The sequence below is a fragment of the Condylura cristata genome, unplaced genomic scaffold, assembly GCF_000260355.1.
Source record: "Condylura cristata isolate star-nosed mole 26May11 unplaced genomic scaffold, ConCri1.0 scaffold00016, whole genome shotgun sequence".
Classification (NCBI taxonomy): Eukaryota; Metazoa; Chordata; class Mammalia; order Eulipotyphla; family Talpidae; genus Condylura; species Condylura cristata.
In genome coordinates, this window is record NW_004567117.1 from 10,734,045 (window position 1) to 10,749,991 (window position 15,947).

At 42.5% G+C, this 15,947-nt stretch overlaps 2 protein-coding genes across 2 annotated transcripts in view; one reads left to right on the plus strand and one right to left on the minus strand.

Moving 5' to 3' along the window:
- ENOSF1 (enolase superfamily member 1) overlaps window positions 1-11,883 on the plus strand; it is a 30,772-nt gene extending 18,889 nt beyond the window's left edge. The window contains exons 10-16 of the mRNA XM_004683982.2: window positions 1,728-1,815; window positions 3,257-3,391; window positions 6,363-6,404; window positions 7,177-7,306; window positions 7,586-7,685; window positions 10,284-10,365; window positions 11,710-11,883. Coding sequence (XP_004684039.1) covers window positions 1,728-1,815; window positions 3,257-3,391; window positions 6,363-6,404; window positions 7,177-7,306; window positions 7,586-7,685; window positions 10,284-10,365; window positions 11,710-11,811 — 679 coding nt within the window. The 3' untranslated portion in view covers window positions 11,812-11,883. The remainder of the gene's footprint in view (window positions 1-1,727; window positions 1,816-3,256; window positions 3,392-6,362; window positions 6,405-7,176; window positions 7,307-7,585; window positions 7,686-10,283; window positions 10,366-11,709) is intronic.
- Window positions 11,884-12,561: 678 nt separating this feature from the next.
- TYMS (thymidylate synthetase) overlaps window positions 12,562-15,947 on the minus strand; it is a 13,358-nt gene continuing 9,972 nt past the window's right edge. Inside the window, exon 7 of the mRNA XM_012725776.1 lies at window positions 12,562-13,185. Coding sequence (XP_012581230.1) covers window positions 13,048-13,185 — 138 coding nt within the window. The 3' untranslated portion in view covers window positions 12,562-13,047. The remainder of the gene's footprint in view (window positions 13,186-15,947) is intronic.

Genomic DNA, 15,947 nt, shown 5'->3' on the forward strand with positions numbered 1-15,947 from the left:
AAGTACATTGGTGAGGGGAGCAGCGAGCGGGTTAGGAGAGGTCTGCCACGCCATGTGGATCACCTCCCGGGCAGGGATTGAACTCATGCTGAAGTGACTTTAGCGTATTAGTGCTGTGCTTTAACCCACTGTGCCACTAGGGAGGGCCTTGAATCAGCATTTTAACAAGATCCCTAATTTTTGTGGATGCCCACTAACGTCTGAGAGGCGCTGAATTCTTGTTAATACCTAGGCTAAATAAAAGTTGGGGAATGAGAACTTGAAGGAGGCAGAATGAAGCAGTGGAAAGAAACCTTGGGGACGTGATGATTTGGATAAAAACTTGGCTTTTCCTTTCATCTCTGTACGTACTTGCTGTGTGTTCATGGGCAAATCAATCAGCCTCTCTGAACCTCATTTTCTCTCTAGAAAATAGAAATAATATTAACTCCTAGTTCTCCTCAAAATTGTTGTATTTGAAAAGTACCGGCATAGTTGAGATTCAGAGCAGGTGCTTAGTAAGTTCTGGGTCTTCCCTCTAAGTAGCTATGAAAGACTGGAGAGGCCATATCTGTGGAACAGAGGTTGAGAAGAGATTAAGCCCCTTCTCACTCCCAGCAAAATGAACCTAATATGCAGAGGCTGTAGTTAGCTGAAGGCCTCACCTGAGATAAGAAATGTTTTCTTCAGTGTATTTAGTGCTGGGAGAGAGAGGCAGGGGATACTTGAGCAGAGAGTGTACAGCCTCCTGTGGCTTTTGTTAGCACAGAGTGAACATTGTGGAAAGCAGAGGGGGGACTTCACAAAATCCCAGGCTCTATCTGGAGCAGAAGCCTTGGTGTTGGGTGTGCCAGACAGAGAGGGACTCAGGAGCAGGATGATGTTCCCACTGAGGCACTGTCCCCACTGTGTGGCAGTGCTACTCAAGATCGCCACACTCTTCAGAGAACTAAAACCACAGCTGAGTGTCAGGCCAAGCTCTGAAAAATAGTTGGTACAAAACAAGTGAAATAGGCTTTTATGGCACTGGCCTCTGTGGCTATCACCTGCAGCCATGGGTGCAGGAGGTGCTTAGCACTATGGACTTGGGGTACACATGCCTGACTGTGGACACCTGGAGTAAGATGTGGGCATGCATGAGTGGGCACACCTGAGCCTGCAGGCTGACTCTACATGGTGGCGACAGAGAGTGACACAGAGAAATGGAGAAAGGCTTCTGGAGAACCTCAGAGAGCCCAGAGAGAGTAGATTCAGCAGGGGCTGGGAAACCAGGAGAGCTCCTTGCAGGCAGCCAATGGTGATGTAGAGGGGACCTGCTGCTCCTGAGCTATGTTCCTGAGTGACTTGACTCCTCTGCATCGGGGTGGCTGTGGCCAACCTCTCACTGAGTGCGGCTTAAGAGAAACCCTCTCCTCAAGAGCTAGGCAGATGGAGGTATTATTTTATCATCCTTAACTTCTTTTCATGAAACAGCAAAAACTTAATTAATATTATTTAAAAATTTAAACCACTCTCTCCAGTTCTTCAACTTCCTGTCAAAAGGTTACGTAGAGTCATTGAGTAAAGTGATAACCATTTGCAGGGTTTTTAGTAATTTATCTGAAGATCGATTGTGAAAGAGCAAGAGGTTACTAGAAAATCTGTGAATTACTGACAGGAACAGAAACTTCCACAGAAAATCCAGATGGCTGGGCCAAGTCAGGAGACAGATTTAAGATTTAACCTACCAGACTGCATGTATTTTACAGATTTAAAGTGAAAGTTGGTGCTGATCTCCAGGATGACATCCGTAGGTGCCGCCTCATCAGAAACATGATTGGACCTGAGAAGGTTTTGGTAAATATCCTCACGCATCATTGACAAAGACATGGTGTTGCTGGAAGCCTTTTTCCAGGGCCAAAATGCAACTCGTTCTAAGCAATTGGGAATTTTAACAATTAATGCCACAGGATGTGCAGCTTTGTGGTCTTGTAGTAGGCAAATTCTTAAAACAAACAAAACCAAAACCGAAGGGCTTGTTATTTTTCAGTTTTTTGTTATGTAGAACTAGTTAAATAAGATCAGGGTTAGGAATTGCTTCATTTTGCTAGCAGGGACATGCCTGAGTAAACGGCTCCCATTGGTGTCCTGGTGTGCCAATCATGTATTCTCCCTTCTTAACAAATCCAGCCACTGAGTTCATTGGGTAGGCGGATCTCAGGGAGCATTGTTGAAGAACTGCTGAAACTCTGGCAGAAGTCAATGAAGGCTAGACCGTCCCTCTCTGATTGTATGTTTTTATAAGACATCTCTGGTAAATATTTTCATAAAAGGAAGTCACAGTGACATGTTTTTATGAACCACTAGAAACTAGGTCATTATTTACATTTGGATGTTATTTATATATGAATCCATGCTGCTCTTGTCTTATGAGGTCATCCTCACCAAAATAACCTATGATAAAAATTGATTCTGCACTGTCCTATAGCTCTCATAGTCTCCCATTAAGAAACTTTCCACTTAGCACATTTTCTTACAGATATGTTTACAGGTTTGACTTCTGGAAGCTCCATTTTGTTGGGACACAGGGGGCCATTCTTGGTCTCTGCACACCCCGCATCTGTCTTCCAGGCAGGATCCCTGCTTTAGAAAACTAGGGCTTTAGAGTGAAAGACCTTGACTTCAACTTATTTACTTGGCTTTCTGAAAGCAAGTTACTTAATTTCTCTATGTGTCAGTTTTCTCAGTTGTAAAATGGTTAATATGAACAGCTTCATAGGGTTCTTATAAATATTAACTGGGACAAAACTACATAAAATGCCTCGTGAACTAGACTGCTTAGTTATTGGTAGAGTTTGGGTTATTAACGATTGTGCCAGACACACAGTGGGCAGTAATGAATAAATGATTTGACAGCACATATGTCAGAACATGATAAAATGGTTCCTAAAATGAACAATGAAAATGTTGTAAGACATTGTACTTGGATGGCATCTAAATACAGATTGGGTCAGGGCCCCAGAGTCTGGGAACACTTCTGTGACCAACTCACGGTGCTTCTGGACAGCAGGGTGTCTTCATGAGTGATTTGCATCTCCTCAAAAGATTGTGCAGCTGGCTCTTGAGCTCCTTTTGTTATGGTTGGAGATGGGCTTCCCTGGAGGAAATGTCAGGCTCCCCCAGGGAGTCTTGCCCTGCAGTTGGCAGCACCAGCACCAAGTATCAGTATTTCCTCCCTGAGAACCACTGCCCTGCAGCCAGTTCTCCAGACTTCACCAGGAAGGGTCTCTGTTTGCAGATGATGGATGCCAACCAGCGCTGGGATGTGCCTGAGGCAGTGGAGTGGATGTCAAAGTTGGTCGAGTTCAAGCCACTGTGGATTGAGGAGCCCACCTCTCCAGATGACATTCTGGGACATGCTGCTATTTCCAAGGTATAAAAATGACTGCTGCCCCTGCCCCTGCCTATTAGTTTTTATCTTGTTTTCCAATATGGTCTTGAGAGATCCTAAAATTTCTTTGCTTGTCCCCTGAATAATTCTAACTTGTGACAAGTACTGGTGTGCAGACCTTACATTTTTAAACCCAGTTCAGCTAGTCCACAGCCTTTATTTCTTCTAATAGAGAAAGCAAATTGCTAAAAGTTGAAAGACTACCAGTAACCTGGAAGGTAATAGACATGGTTTCCATACCTATAGAATCCAATATTAAAATATTTTACTAACAATGAAAAAGTAGATTCTGCTGGGTGACTCAAAGGTTTGCTTGGTGAATGTCAAGGTCAGGCCTCCCTGGGAGAAGGCTACCTGTTCCCCTAGAGCGTGCACCTTTCTCCACAGATCTGCCCACACTGGGGAGCAGACTTCTCTTCCTACAGGTTTAAGAAGCTGCTAATTCAGAACATCTGAGAAAGGTCTGTCTCTCTGGAAGAGTCTCCCATTAGCTGTGTTTATAGTATTATTAAGATAAAATCAGAATCCAATGGGTTAATTTAGAGCTGTAACTACTGGGGACACTAGATTTTTATTTCCTCTGACCAGAGCAAGTTCTGTGATTAACCACATTTAACCAAAGACTGCTGGAGGGAGAGGAAACAGGCCAGGAACTCATGGGATTTGAGTATGAGATGTGCCTGATGGTGATGGCCCACCAGAACATGCAGCTAGACCTGCCTCTGGCACAGAAGGTGTTGAGTCTCATCCTCATCTCTGGTGGGCAGCACTTTCTTGCACAGGCTTGGTCAGCGTTCACCTCTGACCCACCTTTTTGTTTTCACCTGATAACTATCCCTCCCACACAGTTGGTTTATAGTCAAGTCCTGTGGTCAGGACTATAGGAAGTGAAAGAGCAGGTTTTCCTCCCTGAGGTGACTTTGAATTGTTCTACTCTCTCCCATTATGCAGTAATTGACTTAAAATTGCCTCTGAGGCATTGTTGGTTCCAAGTTTTCAGGACATCTTACCTGAATACTCGGGTCCTATCTATCGGGCTGTAGGGTTGTTGGGTCTGGGCCATTCTGTCTCACAGGAAATCAACATGTGATCTACTTATGTTGGACATGCTACAAAAAACCTTCATTTAAACTGCGCTCCTCACCCTCACCTTAGAAAAAAGTCTAAGATCTGTGAAACATAGACAGATGGGATGCTGGATAGGGGCCCAGTGAGCTGAGGATAGTGGAAAGAAGGTCAATGAGGAAAAGCTGTGTGTGGGCTGGGAGGCAGCGCCTAAGGGAGATAAGACAGACTCTGTAAGGAAAGCTGAATTGCAGTGGGGGAGACAGGAGCAGGAATAGGAGCAGAGGACACAGCTGAAACCTTGTGAAGAGCCCTTCCAAAATAATAACCTGAGAGGCTGGGGTTAAATTAGACTTTGGCCTGGGGCAGGGATGGGACGCCTGTAGGCTAGTCACTGTTCTGCCTCAGCAGGGACCAGAACTCACAGGGTTTATCCCATTGATGAGAAGTTATTTGGAGTCCTCGGCTCTCCTGGACTGGGATCCTCCCAGGCTTTGTTTCCATAGAGACAGCCACCCACTTGTAGGTGTCTGAGGAAGAAGACAGATGAACTCAGGCAGCAGGATGCTGCAAACAGGCTAGGACCATGGAGATATGCAGCAGAATGTGGGTGCATGCTAGGGGGTTGTGGCAAAAGACAGACAGGGCCCAGATTATGAGTCTCCCTGTTCAGAAGTTGCGAGCCTCTGTGACTTGTAAATGAGAGAAGGGGAGTAAAGCTGATCTGACTGGCAACAACATGTAGGATCTGGGGGGCTAAGAGTAGGCATAAAGAAACTGGAGGTGGGGGTAGGCAGTAGGAGGCTTTCCCAGTGAGAAAGACGGCTTTCCCAGTGGGGGGGAGGGGAGACATGGGAGCGGGAAGCAAGAATAGACAGATTTGGGAAATGGGATGACCTATATAGGGTGGAGCCAGAGCCAGTGAACAGAAGGAACCACTGCAGGCCAGCATGTATTCCCCCTGTTTACTGCCCCAGCCTGGATGATGGAGAGCCACTCTCATCTGGTGGGTACAGACGGGAGTCTGGTCAGGATGCAGAAGAGATTCTGCAGTCATAGCAGGAAGGGAGATGATGGCAGCATAAGAACAAGCATGGGCTTTTCCCTTCACAGACACACACAACCCCTCCCACATCTGGGTGTTTGTCCAAAGGAAACATAATCACTGTCTCAAAAAGGTGTCTGGAGCCCCACATTCACTGTCGCATTATTTACAGTAGCCACAGCCATCTGTCCTTTGACAGAATAGATAAGGAAAATATTGGGGGGTGGGTGGGAGATAAATACACATATCATTAGGCACAAAAAGAAGTAAATTCTTCCATTTGTAATGATGTGGATGACTTACGGGTATTGTTATATGTAATAATGCAGATAAAGGAAAGTATAATGTAGTACTCACCTGTATGTAGAGTCTTAAAAAAAAAAAACCTGAACTCTGGAAAAGAGAACAGATTGGTGGGTGCCAGAGCAGGAAGTGGGGGAAATGGATGAAGGTGGTCAAAAGGTGTACAAACTTTCAATTTTAAGACAAAGTCCTGTACCTGCTAACTAGAGCTAATACTGTATTGCATATCCACCCATAGAAATCTTAGAAGTGCTCATCAAAGGGGGAAACAAATTATAGCTGTGTGGTGATGGATGTTCATTAAACTTACTGTAATCACTTTGCAGTATATTTATATATCAAAGTATGTTGTACACTCGAAACTAATGTTAATTATATTACAATACCACAAAGTTAAAAAATAATATCACACTTCTCATCATCAGACTTTTCCTTCTTCAGCTCTAAATATTTTTAAACATTGGGAGCTTAAACATTGGGAGCTTAGGGGGTTTTCAGGTCAACGAGAAAAATAACACTAGGTTACCTCCTATTTTATAGGCGTTGGTCCCGCTAGGGGTTGGTGTTGCCACGGGAGAACAGGTAAGTGGGGCTGGTAGACACTGGCCAGCACCTGAGGACACCGCATACATCAGGCTTGCCATCTGAGTTGAGAAATTTTCAGTGTTAGAAGCCAAGTCATAGTACAGCAGCACTTCAGTAGAACCAGGACTCAGATACAATGAATTGTGTATTTTGCTATAATTCAGGTGACTGTGGTCATATATCTTCCAAAATATCTAAAATTCACAAGATAGTAATTTAAACTTGCTGTTGTAAAAGCACAAAGTGACCTGCATGAGTTTAAGAAAGCCAGCTTCCACATTAAGTAAACATTATTGCACTCATTTTTTTTTTTTTTGCTTATAAACGAAGCACAAGTGCCTGCCAAACCCTGTGGCAGCCAGCCCATGGGCAGCAGTGCGGAAGGAGCAGATTCTCAGCTTTCCCAGCAAAAGGAGCAGCACCACTCTGCCTGCGCTGTTTTGTCATCTGTGCCACCTGCTCATTGCTGTCACTGTATTTCATCCTGAGGCTTTGCTTCATCTCACACTTGGCAGTCACTATGCCAGTTATTCCTAATAGATGGTGAGCGGGTAACTTTTACGTGACTCATCCTGTCCCACTGGAAGATTTGTAAGGAAGTGAGTAGAAGGTGCCTGCCTGGACTATCAGGGCTTGCTGCAAGCCAAGTGAAAGCAAGAAATAAATACAGTGTTAATGGCTACTAATGAATGACTTAGAATTTATGCCAGATTGAATGCTCCTGAAGGCCAAGGCTGACTCTGTGGTTCCATTTTAATTCTATTTCCAGTGCCACAATAGAGTGATATTTAAGCAGCTACTACAGGCGAAAGCCCTACAGTTTCTCCAGATTGACAGCTGCAGGCTGGGAAGTGTCAATGAGAACCTCTCAGTGTTGCTGATGGCCAAAAAGTTTGAAAGTAAGGGCACCACGAAGCTGCAGGGCAAATGTCCACTTCCCTGCCATCATTCCCATTGTACACATGTGGTCCCCTCGGGAGTCTGCTATTTTGATTTTTCTTCATAATTCTCACTTAGGCTTAAGTGAATCAGGGAATCTATGATTTTCATCTGGGATTTCATTCCCAAGTAACAATGAATGACTTAATTACCTATGGGCAATAAGCAACACCATGTTCTTTTCTACATTCCTTTATTTACTATTCTTGGTATTAAATAGAAATCTGTGTTTATTTTAGTTCCTGTTTGCCCGCATGCTGGCGGAGTTGGCCTCTGTGAATTGGTACAGCACCTGATTATATTTGACTTCATATCAGTTTCTACAAGCCTTGAAAACAGGTCAGTAATGTGTCATTAGCTCCAACAGTGTACCACAATCCAGGCCAGACTTTTTAAAATTCTGCTCTCATTACCAAAGGCACTATGAAACCTGTTAGTCCAACCTCTAATTCAAAGATCTGGTTGCTTTTATTCCCACCATTTCATATGGAACAGCAACAAGGAGTCGACTAGAGATCAGAGTCCTTTTTCTTTTTCTTTTTTTTTTTTTAAAAGATTTATTTATTTGTGCATACAGAACTGGGGTACAGGCCAGAGGCTCAGGGGCGGCGAGAGGCTTCACCAGGGACAGAGTGGGGAGCAGAACAGGCAGATCGACGAAGTACACTGCTGAGGGGAGCAGCAGGCAGGTCAGGAGAGGTCTGCCACGCCATGTGGTCACCTCCGGGGCAGGCGGCAGGCGGGAATCGAACTCATGCGGAAGCGGCTTCAGATTCCCAGTGCTGTGCTTTAACCCGCTGCACCACCAGGGAGGGCCCAGAGTCCTTTTTCTTTTAGAGGGGTAAGTTCTTGGTAGCTGACTCACATTGTCTTCTGAGTTCTTGGAGGTGGGATTAAGAGTTAGCATCCAAACTGAAACCATGAGTCCTTCCTCCACCAGCCCCTTTGACTTTCTTTCTTTTTTTAAAGATTTATTTATTTATGCATATAAGAACTAGGGTACAGGCCAGAGGTGTAGAGGGTGAGAGAATTCACCAGACAGTGGGGACAGAACAGGCAGATACACTGAAATATACTGCTAAGGGGAGCAGCAGGCGAGCCAGGAGAGGCTTGCCATGCAATGTGGGTCACCTCCCTGCTAGGGATGAAATTCATAGTGCAGAGGCTGTGGATAGATTCACAGTGCTTTAACCTGTTGTACCTACAGGGAGGGCCCCCTATGAGCTCAGCTTCCATCCTGTGTACACTCTGCTTCTGTTCAGTCTCTAACACTGGAGTCTTCTTCATTTCATTACAGCTTATTTCTCATCATGTCCCAGGTGAACTTTAAATTAGAACAATACCCTCAGTCACATGCACACATACAGCTTTGTTATAACTTTCTTTCCTCTTAGAATGAAGCGTGGTATCAGGGAATATTCACTAGAAGTATATTGTGAAAGTATACACACATCCATGGAAAAACAAACACCAAATTCAGGATTGTGAGAGAGAAAATGGCACTAAAAGGATGTATAGGTGGCCTCACTTATAATTTCTGTCTCAGGCTGGGTAGTGAGTAGGCAGATGCTGCCTTTTTGTGTGCCTGAAATATTCTGAACTATAAAAAGTTAACGATCCTAGGCTGTTGGCTTCTGTGCCCTCTGTTGTGCAACCATCCCAGACTGGGCAGGTTCATTGTTGATCCAGGCAGATGGAAAAATTTAGGAACCTTAGTAGATTTGCTAGGCCTTTAGTGCTGAAGCAGAGGGCCAGAGAGAGGTACACCAGCAGGCAGGGAGGCAGCCCCTAGGCCTGGTACTCCCATAAAATCTCCCCTTGTATCCCTTGCTTCTCTTGTCCGAGGTGTACATATGCCAAGCCCATGATTGCCAGCCTTTCAGCCCAGCTGTCCGTAATCATCGATGTATATGCCTGGTGCCCACAGTCCCAAGGACTTTTTACATCACTATGGTATCATGTGTGGGCTAACAAACCTGGGAGGAAAGCAAGGTTGCAGGTGTTGGCTATAGAGGCTAGTGGCAGGAAGTGAAAAAGAGCCCAAGTACTTTATATATTTTACACCCTTCCATTTCTGTTCCTACAGCTCTTAATGAGAAAAAACTAGACCATATGGCACAAAGCTTTAGCTCGGGAGAGTTCATTTTCAGTCCTGAGCATGTACATTGTGACCCTCCGGAATGGGTGAAGTGCCTCAGGCCATGCCCTAGCCAGCAGACCTCACTGCTGGGGACTGCCACTGTTCAAGCCATCAGGCAGACACCGTCCTGCCTCAACACAGCACCTCTGCTTTGTAGTTCTCGGTGAACACCTGCATGTTTGTTCTTCAAGGCCCAAGTGTCCTCTCCACAAAGATGGTTCTTCACTAGTAGCTGGTTTATAGTTCACATGTAGCACATACTATGGCCCATGATTTAGTCTATGTCCACGGAAACCATAGGCCTTCTCTTGCCAGTTCCTTTGTGTAACTCCAGCACTGGGCACATGGCTGCCCATCATAGCTGGTCATTCCCCATGACTGAAGTTAGGCAGTAGAGGTAGGTCTCTTGTTTGAAGTTACAAAACAAGAAAGTGGCTGATACCAAATTTAAACACAGATTGGTTAGTCATAAAACCAGTGCTCTTCTGAATTGTATCTAGCTGAAAGGGACCTCACTTGATGATTTTAGTCTATTTTTAACTTGTAGTTAAAGGCTTGTAAATAATGCCAGGTATTTATGGAATCTGAAATGATCCCCTTTCAGATCATATACTTTTAAAGTTAAGAGATTTCATTCAAGCACCCAAATTGCTTTCCTGAGGCTCAGAGGTTATTAGATTTTCAGACACACATGCTTATCAGACAACTCTTAACCCTCCCTTCAGTGTACTTGCCCCTTCTGCTTGACCAGCACGTTAGCTAAGGATTTATTGCTTATTCTGATTCCTTTCTTCCAGAATGTGTGAGTATGTTGACCACCTGCATGAACACTTCAAGTATCCTGTGCTAATCAAGAAGGCTTGCTACATGCCTCCTAAGGTGAGTTCGGCTACAAGGCCTCACAGAGTAAGCATTGCTAGTCCCTGCTTTACTTGTTCTTGGGAGCCAGACCATATAGCATGAAGCTTGGACTCCTGTTTATTTTCAGTATTTAGAAACAAATGGCCCTCTAGCCAAAGTCAAATTCCCAAAGCCTGAAGGTCAGGGTTAGAGGGTTAAATTGCCACTGGTGATGCTTCTATAATGTTAACTATTCCTCCTCGACAGCTGAGACCGTAAAAATTGCACTCTGTGAGAATAAGACAAGAAAACCCTGGCACCACCTAGCAAGTTAGGAAATGGAAAGGCTTCTACTACAACTGTGCTATTTTGGTCATTTATCCTCATCATGTTCAAGAGATCGGGGCTTCTTACTCAAATTATTATGCTGTATACTCTATATAGCTGTTTTGCAACCACCCGAGGCTGAGATCATCTTCACTTATTGCAGACTAACAGAGATTAATTTTGGGAGTCTTCAGTTTTTTTAAAAAAGATTTATCTATTTATGCATACAGAACTGGGCCAGAGGTATAGGGGCGGTGACAGGATTCACCACAGAGTGGGGAGCAGAACAGGCAGATTAACAAAGTACACTGCTGAGAGGAGCAGTGGGAGAACAGGAGAGGACTGTCATGCCATGTGGATCACCTCTGGGGCCAGGGATCAAACTTGCACTGAGGCGGCTGTGGCCAGCTTGCAATGCTGCGTCCTAACCAGTTGTGCCACCAGGGAGGGCCCTGATAAGTTTTTACAGGTCTTTAATGATGAACTGGGCAGACCAGGTTTCTCTGTATTTTTCTGACTGTCTCTTCCTCCATGTGGCTGGCCACATTGTCCTTATAGCCCCTCACAGCACAGCACAGGTGTTCCCATCTACATATGCATGTGCCCTGTGGAAGACCACAGGTGATGGTCATAGATAATGGTGGGAGGGCATAAAAAGCATGGTAACTGCATTTACCCTACAACTGCTGGGTCAACTGTATCTCAATAAAACAAACAAAAATGCGCCATTTCCTGCCCCAAAAGATTAGGGCTCATGTTCATAAGAGTTTGAATCACTGCCCTCCTCATCCCCCCAACACTTTTATGCATCCCAGCCCTTCTATGCATAAATAAATCTTAAAAAAAAAAATGGTAATTTTAAAAGTGTGGGTTATCAAAGGCAGTTTAATTGGTCACTGGGAAGTAACAAACAAAGTCTACCCGTCTCCCATTTCAAATAATCTGAAATTTTCATTCAACTTGCATCTGGCTTAAGATTTAAAAGCATTTCTCAGGGCAATGGAAATACATAAAGTGTACTTACACTTATTAACATAACTCTTTTGTCTTTGATAGGATGCTGGTTATTCAACAGAAATGAAAGAAGAATCTGTAAAGAAGCACCAATATCCAGATGGTGAAGTCTGGAAGAAACTCATTGCTGCTCAAAGAAATTAAGTGCTCAGTCCTAACGCATTCTTTTTTAGTGAAAGGCTTAAAAATTCTTGGGTATGGTTTTATTATGGGGGTTGGGGAGGGATCATCCTAGTACAAACAAATCAGTTGTTAATGTATATCAACCTTAGGAATCAACTCAGTAGTCATTATTACTTGATTCTTTAATCAAACACATTCTCTATTTAATTGTTAAACAAATCTAGACTTAAATAACCCAGTCTAGAAAGATTTTCTTACAAAATTTCTTTCAATTGCTGCTATAGACATTAAACTATACTTTGAATATAAGCTGAATATTGCATAATTTGTTGGGAAAATTTGCTTATTTGATATTTAGTATTTGTAATAAATTAGCAGAATAAAAATAGTTCTTTAGCACAAAGGGGTATCTGGTTTACAACAAAGGTAAAAAGACTTCACAGACTGGCCCTGAATTAGTTTAGCAACTCTTCTTGTTCAGCCCAATGTATTAGAGAATTCATACCACATTGAATCTAATTATAAGGAAAAATGATACTTCAGTTTTTATAACCTTTAAAAACTTTATCCTAGATGATCACTCTATTTAGTGATAAAATGCAACTAGACTTAGAGGAACCACAGAAAAATAGGGCAGAGTGTAGTTTAGTTTAGTCAGCATTCCCAACATACTCTCACCTTTACAGCAGATCCAAATGAGAACACAACATGTTAATTTAGGATGATTCCGTTAATTTATTTTAGTCAGAAACTGAGCAGAAAAGACAATACAGGAAAAACATCACAGATAAATGCAGAAAACTTTATTATAGTAATATATAAAACAAATAACTTCAGATGTTCATAACCACATTATACATTATCTTTATGACTCATGGTGCTTATTCAGCTCGTTCAAATTTGAATGAATAGCTTATATAATTCTTGAAATTCACTGACTGACCTGCATAAAAATGGGATTGAAATGCATGTACATGTTTTTGTTAAGAGCATTAAGTTTTTACCTTCTGACCATATTCATAATCTTAGCATTTTCATATATTCTCAGAGTTAATCAAGATCAAGGCCTTTTACTGCTAAGAACCAGCAATTTATTTCCCACTGACAACATCCGTAATAGTTTATAAATAAACTGATTGATCACCAAGAGATTTTTTTTTTATACTTAGTTCCTTCTTCCTTTAGAGCAAAAAGAAGTTTCATCTGGGCATCAGTTAAAGACTGACAATATCCTTCAAATAACTCCTTTAAATGCACCTATACAGCCATTTCCATTTTAATAGAAGGATGAGGACTGTACCCTTCTATCTCAAAGTCTTCAGCTTTGAAGTCATCAATCGTCTCAACTTTTCGAAGGATTTTGAGCTTTGGAAAAGGCCTTGGTTCTCGCTGAAGCTGAAAAACATTACACCATTGTTTTGCAATTATCTGTATAACTTGCTTTAAAAAAAATAAAGATTTAGTTATGCATGTAGAAATGAGGTACAGGCCAGAGGTGAGGGGCAAAGAGAGGATTCACCAGAGACAGAGTGGGGAGCAGAATAGGCATACTGACAAGTACACTGCTGTGGGGAGCAGTGGGCGAAACACAAGTACATTGCTGAGGGGAGCAGTGGGCGAGACAGGAAGAGTTCTGCTAAGCCATGTGGGTTCCCTTCCTGGCTAAGGATCAAACTTGAGCTGAAGTGGTTACAGCCAGCTTCGTAGTGCTGTGCTTTGACCTGCTGCGCCACCAGAGAGGGCCCATGTAACTTGCTTTTAACTCTGCTCCCTGTGTCCCATCATGAATCAAATGCACAGTATTTTATCAACAGTATTCTTTTACAGGGGTGCAATAGTGTAGATGCCCTAGTTATGCACGTTAACCAGACCCTAGTCTTGCAACACTTAGGTGCATAGCAGATGGATTCTCTCATGCATGTGGAGAATGAAAGGTATTTTATGGAATCATAGTATCAGGAGCCTACTCTTTGTAAGTTCTTATAATCAATGCCCATAGTAAATGTCTAACATTCCTTGTTTTATTATGCTTCAAAACAGTATTTTTTTTTAACTGAAGGCTTGTAGCAACCCTGCATCAAGCAAGTCTAACTCCAATAGCATGTGCTTCTGTGTGTCTGTCATTCTGATAATTCTCCTAATAGTTCAAGCTTTCTCATTATTACTATATCTGTTACAGTGATTAGTGATCTTTGATGCTACTGTTGTAATTGTTTTGGGATGCCATGGACTATACCTGTAAAAGACAGTGAACTTGTGTTGAGTGTGTCTTGTCTCACCAACAGGCTGTTGTTGTCTCTCCCTCTCCCGTGAGCCTTCCTATTTCTTGAGACACAATATTGAAATTAGGTCACTACAGAACACTATGGCAGCCTCTAAGTGTTCAAATCAAATGGAGAGTCCCATATTGTTCACTTTAAAGTAAAATCTAAAAATTATTAAACTTCATGAGACTGGAAAATCAGGAGTCAAGACATGCTGAAAGCCAGGTCTTTTGCACCAAATAGTTAGCCAAATTGTGAATGCAAAGGAATAGTTCTGGAAGGCGATTGGAGATGCCATTTAAGTGAACACAAATAATAAGAAAGCAAGAGTCTTATCGCTCAGATGGAATTTTAGTGGTCTGGATAGATCAAATTAATCACACCATCCCTTTAAGCCAAAGTCCAATCCAGAGTAAGACCATGACTCTTCAATTTTATAAAAAGCTGGGTGAGGGGAGGAAGCTGCAGAACCAGCTGAATTCATGACTGATTCATGAGGCTTAAGGAAAAAGCTCTCTCCATAATACCAAGTGCAAGGAAAAGCAACAAGTGCTGATAGAAGCTTCTGCAAGTTAGCTAAAAGATCTAGCCAAGAAAATTGATGACAGTGGCTACACTAAATAGTTTACATGGACACAAAACAGCCTTGTGGTGGAAGAAGATGCCATCTAAGTCTTTCATAGCTATTGAGGTTGATGCCTGGCTTCAAAGGACAGACTTATTCAAAGGACTCCTATTAGGGCTAGTTAATGCAACTGATGACTTTCAGTTAAAGTCATATTCATTCACCACTGCAAAAATCCTAGGCTCTTACACATTATGCTAAATCTACCTTGTCTGTGCTCTATAAACAGAACAAAGCCTGCATGACAGCACATCTGTTTATAACATAGTTTATTATATACATCTGCTCAAAGAAAGATTTCTTTAAAAATATCACTACTCACTGACAATGCACCTTGGTCATGCTTGGCATTGCCACCCAAGAACTCTGGTGGAGATGTGCAAGATTAATGTTACTTTCATACCTGCTAACATAATACCTATTCTGTAGCCCATGCACCGAGGAGTAGTTTAACTTTCAAGTTTTATTGAAGGCATAAATTTCATAAGGCTACAGTGCTATAGTCAATGATACTTCTGATATATGTGTGGCAAAAGCAACTGAAAACCTTCCCAAAAGAATCCACCTTTCTAGATGCTACCAAGAATAAAATAATTCATGGGAGGAAGTAATATTCAAATTAATGGAAGTTTGGAGGAAGTTGATTCCAACCCTCAACTTTTTTTAAGATTTATTAATTTATGCATACAGAACTGGGGTACAGGTCAGAGGTGCATGGGCTATGAGAGGATTCACCAGAGACAGAGTGGGAAGCAGAACAAGCAGATCAATGAAGTACATGCTGAGAGGAGCAGCAGGCAGGTTACGAGAGGTCCACCATGCCATGTGGATCAACTCCAGGGCTGGGGATGGAACTCACACTGAAGTGGCTGCGGCTAACTTGCAGTGCTACATCCTTACACTCTGTAACACCAGAGAGGGCCCAACTTCTTAAAGATGACTTTAAGGGGTTCAATATTTGAGCAGAGGAAGTTAACCTACAGATGTGGTAGAAAGAGCAAAAGAACTACTGACAGACTTAGAAGTAGAACCTGAAAATGACCGCATTGCAGCAATCACATGATGAAATATGAATGAAGAAGTATTTCTTATGGATGAGCAAAGAAAGTATTTTCTCATAATAGAATCCATCCCTGGAAAAGAAACTGAACATTGCTGAAACGACAATATTTTAAGCTTAGCTGATAAAATAGAAGCAGGGTTTGAGGCTTGACTCCAACTTTAAAAGAAGTTTCACTGTGGATAAAATGCTATGAAACAGCATTGTA